Source organism: Chelon labrosus (assembly GCF_963514085.1).
Source record: "Chelon labrosus genome assembly, chromosome: 16".
NCBI classification, from domain to species: domain Eukaryota; kingdom Metazoa; phylum Chordata; class Actinopteri; order Mugiliformes; family Mugilidae; genus Chelon; species Chelon labrosus.
In genome coordinates this window covers 16541492-16553809 of record NC_140349.1, presented here as the reverse complement: position 1 = coordinate 16553809, position 12318 = coordinate 16541492, and the positions used below count along the sequence as shown (strand labels likewise).

The window sequence follows — 12318 nt, the reverse complement described above, 5'->3', positions numbered from 1 at the left end:
CTATTTGGTCATGTCATTTGGTTTGAAATTTAAATGCCAAATAATTTAATGTCGTCATCCTTTAAGGATGACTGTTTTTAAAGGAAAGACACACAGCGAACATGCGTGTGTCAAGGATTAGGCCTATTTGCGTAAAACTACACATTAAATCGCCTCAACACAAAGTATTTGGTTTTTTAATTGAGTTAAATTATTCAATTTACCAAAGAAACTATGCGGTTTTGTAAAATAGATCCCGCTTGACCTACAGTCTGAATGTTGAAAATGTGATTTCCCCCGTCGAAAGCGTTTACAGACACTGAGATTATAATAAGTTTGGTTCAGAAAAAAACGCTGTTTTATATTAGTAAACAGTCTATACGATGGTCTAACGTGAGAGAATTAATCATTTATAATAAGTAAATGTAAAGTAATGACACATCTGGTCGTAGTACGTGGTCTTTAGCGATCCAATTTTTTTTTTTAAGGCGGTAGAAGTTGTTATCGTATGACAACGGTTTTGCGCCATAACAGCCGTCAGGTATATACATCTATTAGGCCGTGTATACACACACCTTGTGAACACCATATAGTGTTGCAAGATATTCAATGTTGTCTGGCAATTTGGGATACAAGTTCAATTACTGAACAGTATTGTCATCAAAATGCCAAAATTAAGCTAACACAGTGCGGTGTTCACAGGGTATGTGCGTGTATAGTCTGTAAAGGGTAAGAGCGAGAAAATACATTTATGTTCAGAATTTCGCTGGATTTTGTACTAGGATTAAATAAACATGATTAGTATGAGTCGCAATATATTCGACGTAAATTCGTTACAATGGACGCAGATGGTATGCCAAGATTTTCACTTTCGAAAAAAAAAAAAACCCAAACACGTTTTTGACATGAAAAAAATCTATATATTGGCTACATTTCCTATTAAAGCGAATTGCAGGTGTTCCTCTGGTTTGACTGAAACATTTTCCGAATGTGAGAGTCTGTTGTTGAATTGCCTATTCTGTTGTGTTGTGTTGTGAGGGCTCTCATGTAAAACACTGGGAATTAAACATATATTTAGATCCGTTTTTAAATTCGAAGTAGTAGATTATTCAAGTGAGAATTATGCGCTTTTAAACTATACTCACTCTTTTAACACACTTGAAATGTATCATAATGTAACACAATTAGAGAAATTGAACGTAAATGACGATTCAGTGTCTATTGTTCTAAATGTGTTTTTGTTTCCTTCCTATTCCTAAGTGAAAAGCAGTCGGGGAATTAAACGTAGGTTTTCTGGCGCAATTTTATACATGTTGTGAGCTCCTTTTTCAAATTAAGTCGAAACCCTATCAGTAGACTTAAACTGCAATTTAGTTATTTCAGTGATTTCTTTCCTTATTTCTGTTTTCCTCTGTAAATGCTCATTTATTCCCCCACTAAAGTCCATTTTATGTCCTTTCCTTCCAGTCCCGCTCCCCCCGCCGCCTTATTTCCCAGGATACCATCTGAAGGCTCTAATCCGGCGTTGTGATTCTCTCCTGGTTTGCTAGAGGTGCTCCCGTTGACCGTGGATTTGATCAGTTTCCCTGCATGACCCCTGTGTGGTCCGGCAGGCCCCTCTGTCGTCGCCATCGCCGTCGGCCCACATTTCTGTCACCTGTGGATAAATCAACAGTTGCTCGCCGAATCAGGTTCACATTTACTCACATATTCCTGCTCGTTCATTTACACGCTAACTGAGTGCAAAATCTGGTTGTGTCATGTTTCAGCCGAATGGCTTTATAATCCCCCCGCAACTGTAGCAGCGACATAATAACTGCTCAGCCAAGACTGTGCACAATTCAAGTTCAAAAACACTTTTTATAAAGTGTGAGATCTATCCGTTTTAGGGATAAATCCTATTTATAATTTCAAATAATATTTTGACTGAAAATGCCATGCCTTTTAATAATGATAGTCTTCCATCTGAATCCATAGTTTATTTTGCTTGTGGAAACACTAGTTCGTACACGCATTACACAACTCAGTGTTTAGTTAAGTTGTATTCTGTGATCTGTGATAATGAGAACACCTAAGAATGCACTCATTACAGGTCACATTTGGCACCCGTCTTCTTATTATATTGTCAGGCAGCTTGTGTATACTTCGGCCCCCTGCTCAGTACGCTATACTAAAGACAGTGTTTCCATTTTAGATTGAGATTCAGACGTGGAGGCCCATTTTTCAACCATAAAATGAAAACAAAACGAGCCTGTAGTAAAGCGCTGAGCTTTTTATTTCACTTGAAGACTTAAACTACAGGAGGTTTCTTTGCAAGCGACTGAATGCTCCTTTTTAGTCTCCTTTACAGCCTATAGGCCTACCTGACGTGGCGTTAAACTGTACTTTCAAATGCTCCCCACACTTGATTGTTTACTTGTTGTCTGACAAGATTTTATGGCACAAGGATTGGGCTATCCACATGTCGCAGTCTCTTCCTGACAAAACCTCTACTCTCCTTGCAGTCCAAACGAAGGGCTACTCTTAATTTAACGTGGCAGGATAAAATCTAGACAAGACTATAACTTTAAGTGTTAGTGTAAGTGTAAAGTCCAAATAAGTGAATCCAGACTGAGTTTATGTAAGTGTGCGGTAAGTTACCAAGATGTAGCAAGGGGAGACTATTGGGGCAAGAAAACAGTGTCCCTGAGTAAATACTATGATTTGTCGGAGTGTCGCATCGACTGAATGGTCTTTCTGTTATTTATTACCAAAATAAGTCAAGACGACTGTAAGCAAATAATTAAAATGGTGTGCCCTATTTTTTAAACAATTGAAGCAACTAAGATATTATGAGCCTAAGTCGTTCTGCTGAGCACAAGCCTCCTAAGTAACATCATTAGTGTATTATTAGTGTGTTTCTTAACTGTTTAAATATGTATTTAAACTGTATATTAAATCCCTGCATATCTAATGACATCCCTATATTATGTATGCGAAGGTGAAGGTCGTTTGACTTTTTCTTTGCTTGCAGTTGTAAGTTCACATTATCAGCCAATCTTGTAACCCAAAGCCAAGCCTAGACGCAAAGGCAATTAAAGCAACTCCATCCGGGGCACAGTGGGCCCTTTTCTCTTTGTGAAGGACCCTCTCCCTCCCCCGAACTTGAAGTCGACCGTAGAGACAAAGCTTTGGCTTTGAGAGCTTTTACGCAGCGCCAGACGGCAGTTTCGCTGGCCAAAAACAGGACAAGAAAGATGGCCAAAGAATCCACAAGATAACATCCGTCAATCAGAAACACATTTGACATAAAACATGCTCTGCCTTTTGCTTCCGTCAATTTTTAGGATAATTTTTAAATTAAAGTTTGCAGCAATTTCTTTACAACTTGTTAGATATAAGACACATTTATTGCAAGAAGAAATCTTACCTTAGATGTATACAGACATACAATCTGTTTCTATATCCCCCAGCTGCTGACTTTGAGTCCGTGTAGGTGGCGACTTCCTATCACGCTTGACCAGTTTTGTGGTGTCTGTCTGGCTAGGGGAAAAAGGCGCAGTAGAATACTATAGCAGCAATAAAAACGCAGGTCTGTGCAGAGCTGGCTTTGGTTTTCCTGGGCATCCTGTCCTCAATTACAGCTTAAAAGCTTCGGCACAACTCATAGAATTTGTCTGGATTGACTGAGAGGCGGAGCGTGTGGTCGCAAAGACACTCGAGTTGTTTGTTTCCCTGCAATTTATCCAAATAAAATTGCCTGCAAGCGGGACGGTTCGTATCACAGACTTCATGGGTTTTCCTGTTCTGATACACTCACGGAGCGTTAGCTGGTGCTTGCACAATATTAGTGTGTATGATATTTCAAGGTTATGTTTCATATGTGCCATCAGGAGCCCCTTGGATTCCTATATGCACATCGGGCTGTGGGGCCAGACCAGCCACGGCGGTCTTAATCCGAGCTCAGGTCTCTCATTCACAGCACATTAGAGTCAGGTTGCAGGCTTTCCAAAACAAGCTCCACGGTGGCCTCAAAGCAGAGAGCCGGGGAATGTGCACTGTGGCGTGTTTACCAAATCAAATAGGAAAAATGTATTTCAGGAGATCCTGCAAATTGTATTTATTTATTTTAATTCATTCTCCTACAGGGTAAGGGTTCAACGTTTGATCCACAAATGTGTATGTTAGTTTGTATGTTAGTTAGCCTCAATATAATATTTGGAATACTGACATTCAGGAACTGAAAATAAGTTTCGAGAGGAAATGTTGGTAAAATATTCCGAACCATAAACTGTACATGGTAAAAATACAGTTGAACACGTTCTCCGTTCATGAACGACGCTCAACTTTTATTTTCTTTGTGTGTTGATGGAATTTACGCAAATGTATGCAAATGTGTGCCATGGGAATTAAAATACTGAACTGAAAGAAATTATTTTTCATCAAAATATAAAAGTATCTTGTAAAATTCCGGAAGCTGTCTAGCTCGCTGGCTAACGCCAATGGGAATATTTGCACCAAACGCTTTGAAATAGCCGTGCGTAAAAGTGGAGCGAGCTCGAATGTTGTGACTTTTGGAGCTGTCAGTGGATTCATAAAATGTTAATGTGAAGCAAAACACCATAGCTGGACGAGTAATTTGAAAATGTTACAATTTAATTTTTCAACAACAGAATGTGACTATTGAAGAAGACTTTAAATAATTTTACGCGCCAGACATCAACCATTAATTCATGCGTATTTTCCACCATAAGCATGTGATATCTGTAAGTATCTTTCATTTTCTTGTTACTTTGACTGACAAGTGTCTCAGTAAATCTTAAAATTACAATGCAAGATGGATGTTTAATGGTGCGAGGTTTTATAGACAGCAAAATAACATAGTCTGTGTTTACCTTAAATATTGTGTCTTTTCTTTTGGCAAGGAAATTTAAAATGGCCTCCATTATTTATTTAGTCAAATTTCTGCCTCTGGTCTTATACTGGTACTAACACAAGGTTGTAGTGAGTTGAAACATTAGCCGCTACTTTGAACATGACCCTGATAACCAAATGCCCACAAAGCCAAATGCTATGTTGTAAAACCACCAAATGATGATGACTAAGACATTTCTAAAAGCAGACTTTGGAGATAAGCAGAGCGTCTCTTTCCTCCAATTCAAGTCTTACGTATACTGGTTTAGTCAATATCATTGTCAAGTGGGGTTCCGACCACATAGTATTCGGAATCTTTTTTTTAAATTTTCCATTCGTTGTACGTAAAATTTAAGATCAACAATCCTTAGGAAAGTGTAAAATGCGCACACAGGTTTTTCTAGAAAAGACTGAAAAGAATGTGGAAGCCCACATACCATCTGGGAAATTAATATTTTAGCTAAAACTTGTCTGAAATATATTGCTTTTTTTAACAACCATCATCCAGTTATAGATTTGCCCTCCACTGACTTCCTTAATATTAAAGAATTCAATTTTTAACCGATATGGCGATAAACCACCAATGTCAAGCTTTAGGACACAGAGCAGTCAGATTTCCTACACTCCTACACACTCTTTCCTACATTTACACACCCACAGGCAGGCAAACACACACACGCGCACACACACACGCAGCTTGAAAATCTGTCAATTTCTACCGCGTGGTCACGTGACCTCCTCCTCCGTGGAGTGGATGGAGATGGCTCTCCACGTCAGCTTACGTCTCCAAATTTCTGCTTAGCGAACCTGCTTCAAAGAGGCAGGAGGCACGGCGCTTCAGAGCCATGTTCAGGGCGGTTATAGAGGAATCAAACCCTAACATAGAGTTATAGAAGAGAGTGAACTACGATGATGGATTTTGACGAAAGGGTCCCCGTCGGATCTAACATGTATTTGCCTAGTTGCACTTATTACGTGTCGGCGGGGGCTGATTTCTCCGGTCTTCCCTCGTTTTTATCTCAGACCCCGTCCACCCGCCCCATGACATACTCCTACTCCTCTAACCTGCCGCAGGTCCAACCCGTCAGAGAGGTGACGTTCAGGGACTATGCAGCCATTGACGCGTCCGGTAAATGGCCGCACCGGGGGAACTTACCCCAGTGTTACCCCAGCGCAGAGGACATGGTGCACCGGGACTGTCTGTCGGCGCAAAGCGCCGTCGTAGGGGACATGTTTGGTAAAAACAGTCCTGCAGCCGCCGCTGCCGCATATCACCACCACCACCACCACCACCATACAAGCGCTGGCTCCGCTGCCACCAATTTCTACGGAAATGTGGGCAGAAATGGCGTATTGCCACAGGCTTTCGACCAGTTTTACGAGACGGCGTACGGGAACGCGTCGGAGAGCTCATCCACAAATGGCTACTCAGGGGAAAAAACGGCGACTAAGCCGCCCAGCTCTGTGCCGGAGGAAGAATCCTCGTGCCGGGACACCGAGGCAAAGGAGCAGCGGGATGAGACAAGCAGCCCAGAGTTATCTTCCGGCAACAATGAGGAGAAATCCAGCAGCAGCAGTACGTATTAAAGTCAGCGCCTTGGTTATGAGAGAAAGTTTGCAATCTTGCGCGCTGCTGTTAAAAATTTTATATGCTGTTTTATAAGCATATAAGGTTTATAGAGGGCCTGTAGACCCCCCCACCCCCAACAAACTTTGTTATAAACTGCAGGATCACGTGTTTGGAATTGAAATTGGCCGTGAAAGACATCAGGCCTGTGATTTTTCTGTAACACTCTCTGACATTTCAAAAAAGCGCCCTGTTATGAATGTGAATTTCTACAGAGACGTGTGTTAGTTCCCTCTATTATGAACGTGCTTGTTTCACGCTTTCTTAGCGTTAAAAGAGCCCTTGCATGTAATGAGGGTGGCGCCTCTGGTTTAAGGTTTAGCACACATGAGCCCTTGTGTTAAAGCTATCATGAAGTTTGTGTTCCTACTTGTACATTTCCCCTACGTGTTCTATAAATCCAATATTTTCATATAAACTGCTTAATGCAGCACATACTCATTTCCCTGTAACTATTATTTGCCTATATTTAAAGTGAACTTGTTGTTGTCATTTGCTAGAAAAGGTCAAACCCAAGTGTAGTGAGCCAGCAGGGAATGGTATGGCAGTCTTTGTAGCCTAATAATTTGTAGCCTGTTATAGTATATTTGACAATTGAAATGTTGGAATGGGAAATATCTTGTTAATGCTTTATGTAGAGGAAATCAACTAATTGTTTTTCTGGGCAACCTCTAAGGCGTATACTTTTTTGTAACAAAGTCACGGATAATTTGAAATGTTTGTATTTTCTGTGACCGCTTTTTCCTTTTGTGCTTCTCAGGTGGACAGAGGACCCGCAAGAAAAGGTGTCCGTATTCCAAATATCAGATCAGAGAACTTGAACGAGAATTCTTTTTCAGTGTGTACATAAATAAGGAGAAACGGCTGCAACTGTCTCGGATGCTCAACCTAACCGACCGACAAGTAAAAATTTGGTTTCAGAACCGTCGCATGAAGGAGAAGAAACTGAACAGAGACAGATTACAATATTACACGTCTAATCCTCTGCTTTAGGGATCAGATCAACATCGCAGCTCCAGTAGTGCTCTGCTGGGACTGGCTACGTTTACAGACAGACTGACTCTGCGGCTGTGACTCTCTGTGTACAGTGTGTATCACAATGGCCGCGGCAGCAGCAACGACGCTGCTCAATGGTTAATTTCAAGTTCGAGGACAACAGTATCCCGTGTTATGAAATTCAGAAAGAGTGATCTTGAATTAAGACAGTCTGTGGACAATGATTTCGCTCCCCAGTCTCCCATGTGTTTTTGTCCTCTTTAAAAACTGTGTGTCTGCAAAGGCCCTTGTTAATATTATGACTCACAGACGCCTTGTGTATTTTCCTTTCACACAGTCAAAAAACAAACAAAAACTAGTTATCACTAATTGACTGATTCTGTGTATTTTGTAATCAAAAGATTTATTTGATTTTATTTCTGTTTTTAAAATCAGAAAAGTGTTGCATTTAGACTGGCAGCGAATGCGTGACTTTGAATAGTCTAACCTGTATTGGTGTGACCAAATAATGAATCCGAACGGATGAGAATAATGTGTTTCTGTTTTGTGTGCTTATTTATTTTGTAGCCAATCGTTTACTATCTCCTTTAATGCCACGGCTATCCAAGTCAAAGGCCATTATTACAGGCTATTGGGGTTTCGTGATGAGTCTGAGCTGACCTCAAAACAAGTTTTTGTCTCCTCTCTTGTATCTATATCTTGCGTATCTTTCAATACCCAAACTCGTGTTGTCCTTTTGGTTTCGAATACTATCAGTCGATTATTGATAACGCAGGCCAAACCAGGAGATAAGCTTGTCCACTGGATCCGTGTGGAGTTGCACTGAGGTACACGCCCAACACATTCACACAGGTAAACTATATATGCAGCGGGCCTCTTCGGTCTGAAACTGACAAATTGTTTTCATGATTCGTAATTCATGGGCACTTGCGGTCTAAAATGATTGTGGAAAAACTACATTATCAAGTGTGCTGTCAGGGCAGTGCTGGTCAGGGTCATCGCATTGAATCAATTGCTTGGTATGCCCAAACTATTGTGTATTATACTATATTTCCAAATAAAAACAAATGAAAATATTAATGAAAAAACAACGTGTGCATTGTTATTGTTTTCTCTCCATGCCGTTTGATTTTAAACAGGTATAGACCTGCATAAAGGCCATTACGCGCATGTGAAGCATTTACGCACCAGATATCGGCACACTGAACTCACGCTTACAGCAGATTTTTCACAATTAGTGCCTAGGTCTGTAGCAAACAATTAAAGCATTGAGGTGCTATAAGTTAGAAGACTCGGACGCAAATTACACACACACACACACACACACACACACACACACACACACACACACACACACACACACACACACACACACACACACACACACACACACACACACACACACACACACACATTACCCTGCTACTGCAAATACATTAAGTGGATTTTTATTCCAATCATTTAATAAAGTAACTCATTAAATAGTAGGCTGCCAATTCATTTTCAGTAGTGTTGTCAAATAATGTCAAATATTTCATTATGAATCTTAGATCAAATATAAATGGTTTTTAGACTAAAAAATCCATCGTCATTTTGTGCTCTCAACTGATCTTTGGATTGTTATTTTCCAATTATTTTTAACAGTGTGTCAAAGTATTTTCAGCTATATAAGATATTTTACAACTCTTGCGTTCCATCTGAAGGAGATCTTTATCATTGAACCACTGTAGATAGCTTATAGATCCACCTTTACTTTCTTACTCAATAACATTTATTGTTGCCAAACAGTCAACATTGCGCCAGGTACACTTTGTTTTCTAATGGTTTCTCTCTGAGCCCTTCTCTCTGTGAGAGTGCAAACTGTCATTTTGCTGATTGTCTTTGGGAACACTGCTCCGACAGCACTCTCCTTTGGTGAGGGTCGCCATGTTTGCTGCTGTTATCGCTGTGTTTATGGGAGCTAGCCGCAGCGCATTGGCGTTCATATATGACAGTCAAAAGGGCAATAAACGCGGGGAGAGAGGCTGAAGTTTATGGTTGCCTCTCTCTGCCATAGTCCGGCCTTGCCTTGCGCATCCTTTACTGCGCGCTGGAATTCCGTCCCTAATTACGGGACATCCTCCCCGTTGCCGCAGCAACGCGGTCATAAAAGCTGTCTGAGAGTCTGGAGCATTTGTACAATTGGAGTGCAGTGCAATAAACCGTCTGAGACCCAAGGTTATTAACTGTGTTACCAAGGAGGCGACAGCAACGACAGGGAGAGGACGGACAGGAAAAGCTTCTGCTCGCTGGCCGCATCGGCTTCATTTGCTAGGCTTTTCCCCCTCGTGTGGTTTGTCCACCTCGAATTTGTTCAGCGGCTGCACTCAGGATTAGACTCTGCCACCACCGGGCGGCGCTATTGGGACCAATGTCATGGCCTTGGATCTTTAGGACTCCAAGCTCACCTCAAATGCACGCAGGTAATAGTTTTCGACATACTTTGGACGTTTGAATGTGTAATGGCAAACGTTTTTGTGATCATTTTTATAGATTTCTTGCATGCAAGTCATGAGATAAGATTCGTCATGTGTTAGTTTCCACATTTCTCTCTGGTGCCCACTGGGCCGTGCGGTAGAGAAACTCTTCCTGGGGGCCCTAATAAGGCAACACATCTGTGCCAAGACTTCATGCTGCATGTGCTATTCATTTTGCTGAGCTAGAGCCTTTTAATGGTTCAAGTATAGCATAGCCGGCTTGTACCTGGAGAGATCTGCAAGTCCTTCCAGTCTGACCACAAATGTTTCGTATTGAAATAGTCTGCCTCAGTTATTAAAAGGTGGACACAGTGAGTGGGACACATTGGGCACACAGCAGTATGCTCTGGATGCTTAAAAACAACTGATTCAATTTTTCAGATGGTTCTCATGCTAACGCGGATCATCTTAAATCACAGCAGCTGGCTTGAACGCTCATTCGTCTTATTCTTCCTCTTCAAAGAATCCGCTAAAATCATTTGACATCCTTCCAACACAGATTATTCTCTGTACGTGCCAAATATACAAAAGCTGTTATTAGATAGGTCGATCTGATTGTGATAGGGCAGCAATCGTGTCTCCATTTCCTTCCTGTCATAGACACAGAGCTGCACTCTGAGGCTATTTGGTGTCAGTCCAAGTGGCGAGTGGCTATTCTGGACCTTAATACGCGTGGACCGAATCTTTTTCTCCTTTGTCTCTCGTGAAAAATAAATGCTTCCGCTGGATGTAATAAAACGCCGCGTTATTGTTCATAACTGCACTCGGGACGAACATGATACGACTCAAACGGCCTCTTCGGCCACGATTATATGGGCCTGATCAAAGCCAGTGGTCAGAGTAAACTGTTTTCAGGATATAATAGCCGGGCAGCTGTGAAAATTAAGATTTAATAGCTACAATTAATAACTGTAACCCAAAGATATCGATAGGCCCCCATGCCAGTACAACATCATGAAGTGTGGAGGCCAAAACAATTTAATACTGGGCACACATAATTAATTGATGTATTTAGTTTCCTTGCTGGCTCAAATGTCCCGTAAGGAACAGGCCACTTCGGGGAAAAGTGCACAGGCTTTGGACCTAATGCTGGTAGTTTATCTGTGTTTAGTGGGATAACATTATACCGAATTATTTTGTTTTGAATGGAAGTTACCACAGGAACAAATGCTCAGCGCACGCTCTTTGTCTTCTCGGCAACTGCTTCAAATACTCGTTTATAATTTTCAGTGATATATCATTTTACTTTTATTTTATTATATGCATATACACATAAATAACCTACAACTAACTTCAGTCATTTGAGTCATGTAAAATATGTGCGTTCTGAGGAGCAGTGATTGACAAATGTCCAGCGTCGACGTGGTGGAAACTTAAACCCATGTTCTCAAATAAGCCGACAGTGACGGAGTTTCAAAACCTAAATGGACTCAGTTTATGAATATCTCCCAAATTCCCTCATTTTACTACAACAAGCTGCAAACAAACCCAGGGGGGCAGGGGCCACCTGGGCCTGGTAATGGCAAAGCTGGCCAAGATTAACTTCAACCTGGACAGAGCAATAGAGTGCACATGGCCAAGGACACGAGGAGATGGAAGGAGAGTTTTATTGTGGCCCTTATTGCCCCAAATTGGAACGACAGGATGGCTTGTGTGTGGACGCTTTGTTTCTGCTTTACTGTTGGACACTGGGAATGTTCCTTCAAAACACAGTGATAAATATTTTGGCAGATTAACTAATTAGAATGTGTACACTGACTTCATTTTTTCACTGTTTATATATATATTTATATATATATATATATATATATATATAGATATATAGATATACACGATTACTGAAAAAGGAACTGTATTTTGATATTATAGTCTTTGAACCAAAGTACATTAGGGTTAACCTTTTTTTACGCTCTGCGTAAAGACTATTCCGATACGCACTAGCCCTTTTCCATATCTATAATTACTGTAAACACTCAGAAATATAGCTGTTACGTTTTATTTTTTTATCCATTTGTATCTTTTGAGTCAAATGTAAAATTATGCACATAAGTTTTATGTTATTAAGAGAGAATCAGCCTTAAAGAGGCTTCAAGTCCCTGGCTGTCTTCGGGAAGTTGCTCCATGTCCCATTAGATTTAATATTTCAGGAATTTCATGTTAAAATGTTTTGGTAATTGAACTCGTATTGAATTAAATATTTTCGCATAGTTTTCTCATTGTGACTTTAATTGATTGTCTTGTGAACGGGAATTTTCATGCCGTTGTTTACCCACGGAAATCGTTTTGCTAATCCAAGGGGATTTTGAG

General features: G+C 40.7%; 1 protein-coding gene across 1 annotated transcript; it reads left to right on the top strand.

The window, feature by feature from the left end:
• Positions 1–5710: 5710 nt before the first annotated feature.
• hoxa11a (homeobox A11a) lies at positions 5711–8540 on the top strand. Its single transcript, XM_084564031.1, has 2 exons — positions 5711–6448; positions 7260–8540. The coding sequence occupies exons 1-2, from the start codon at positions 5782–5784 to the stop codon at positions 7490–7492; spliced, it is 900 nt and encodes a 299-aa protein (XP_084420157.1). The 5' UTR covers positions 5711–5781; the 3' UTR covers positions 7493–8540.
• The last annotated feature ends 3778 nt before the right edge of the window (positions 8541–12318 follow it).

What these genes read in the sequence shown, in the direction of transcription:
- hoxa11a (XM_084564031.1), top strand. Translation starts at nt 5,782, where the DNA reads ATGATGGATTTTGACGAAAGGGTCCCCGTCGGATCTAACATGTATTTG. An exon ending in GGAGAAATCCAGCAGCAGCA is followed by an intron (nt 6,449 to 7,259) that starts GTACGTATTAAA and finishes TGTGCTTCTCAG; the next exon opens with GTGGACAGAGGACCCGCAAG.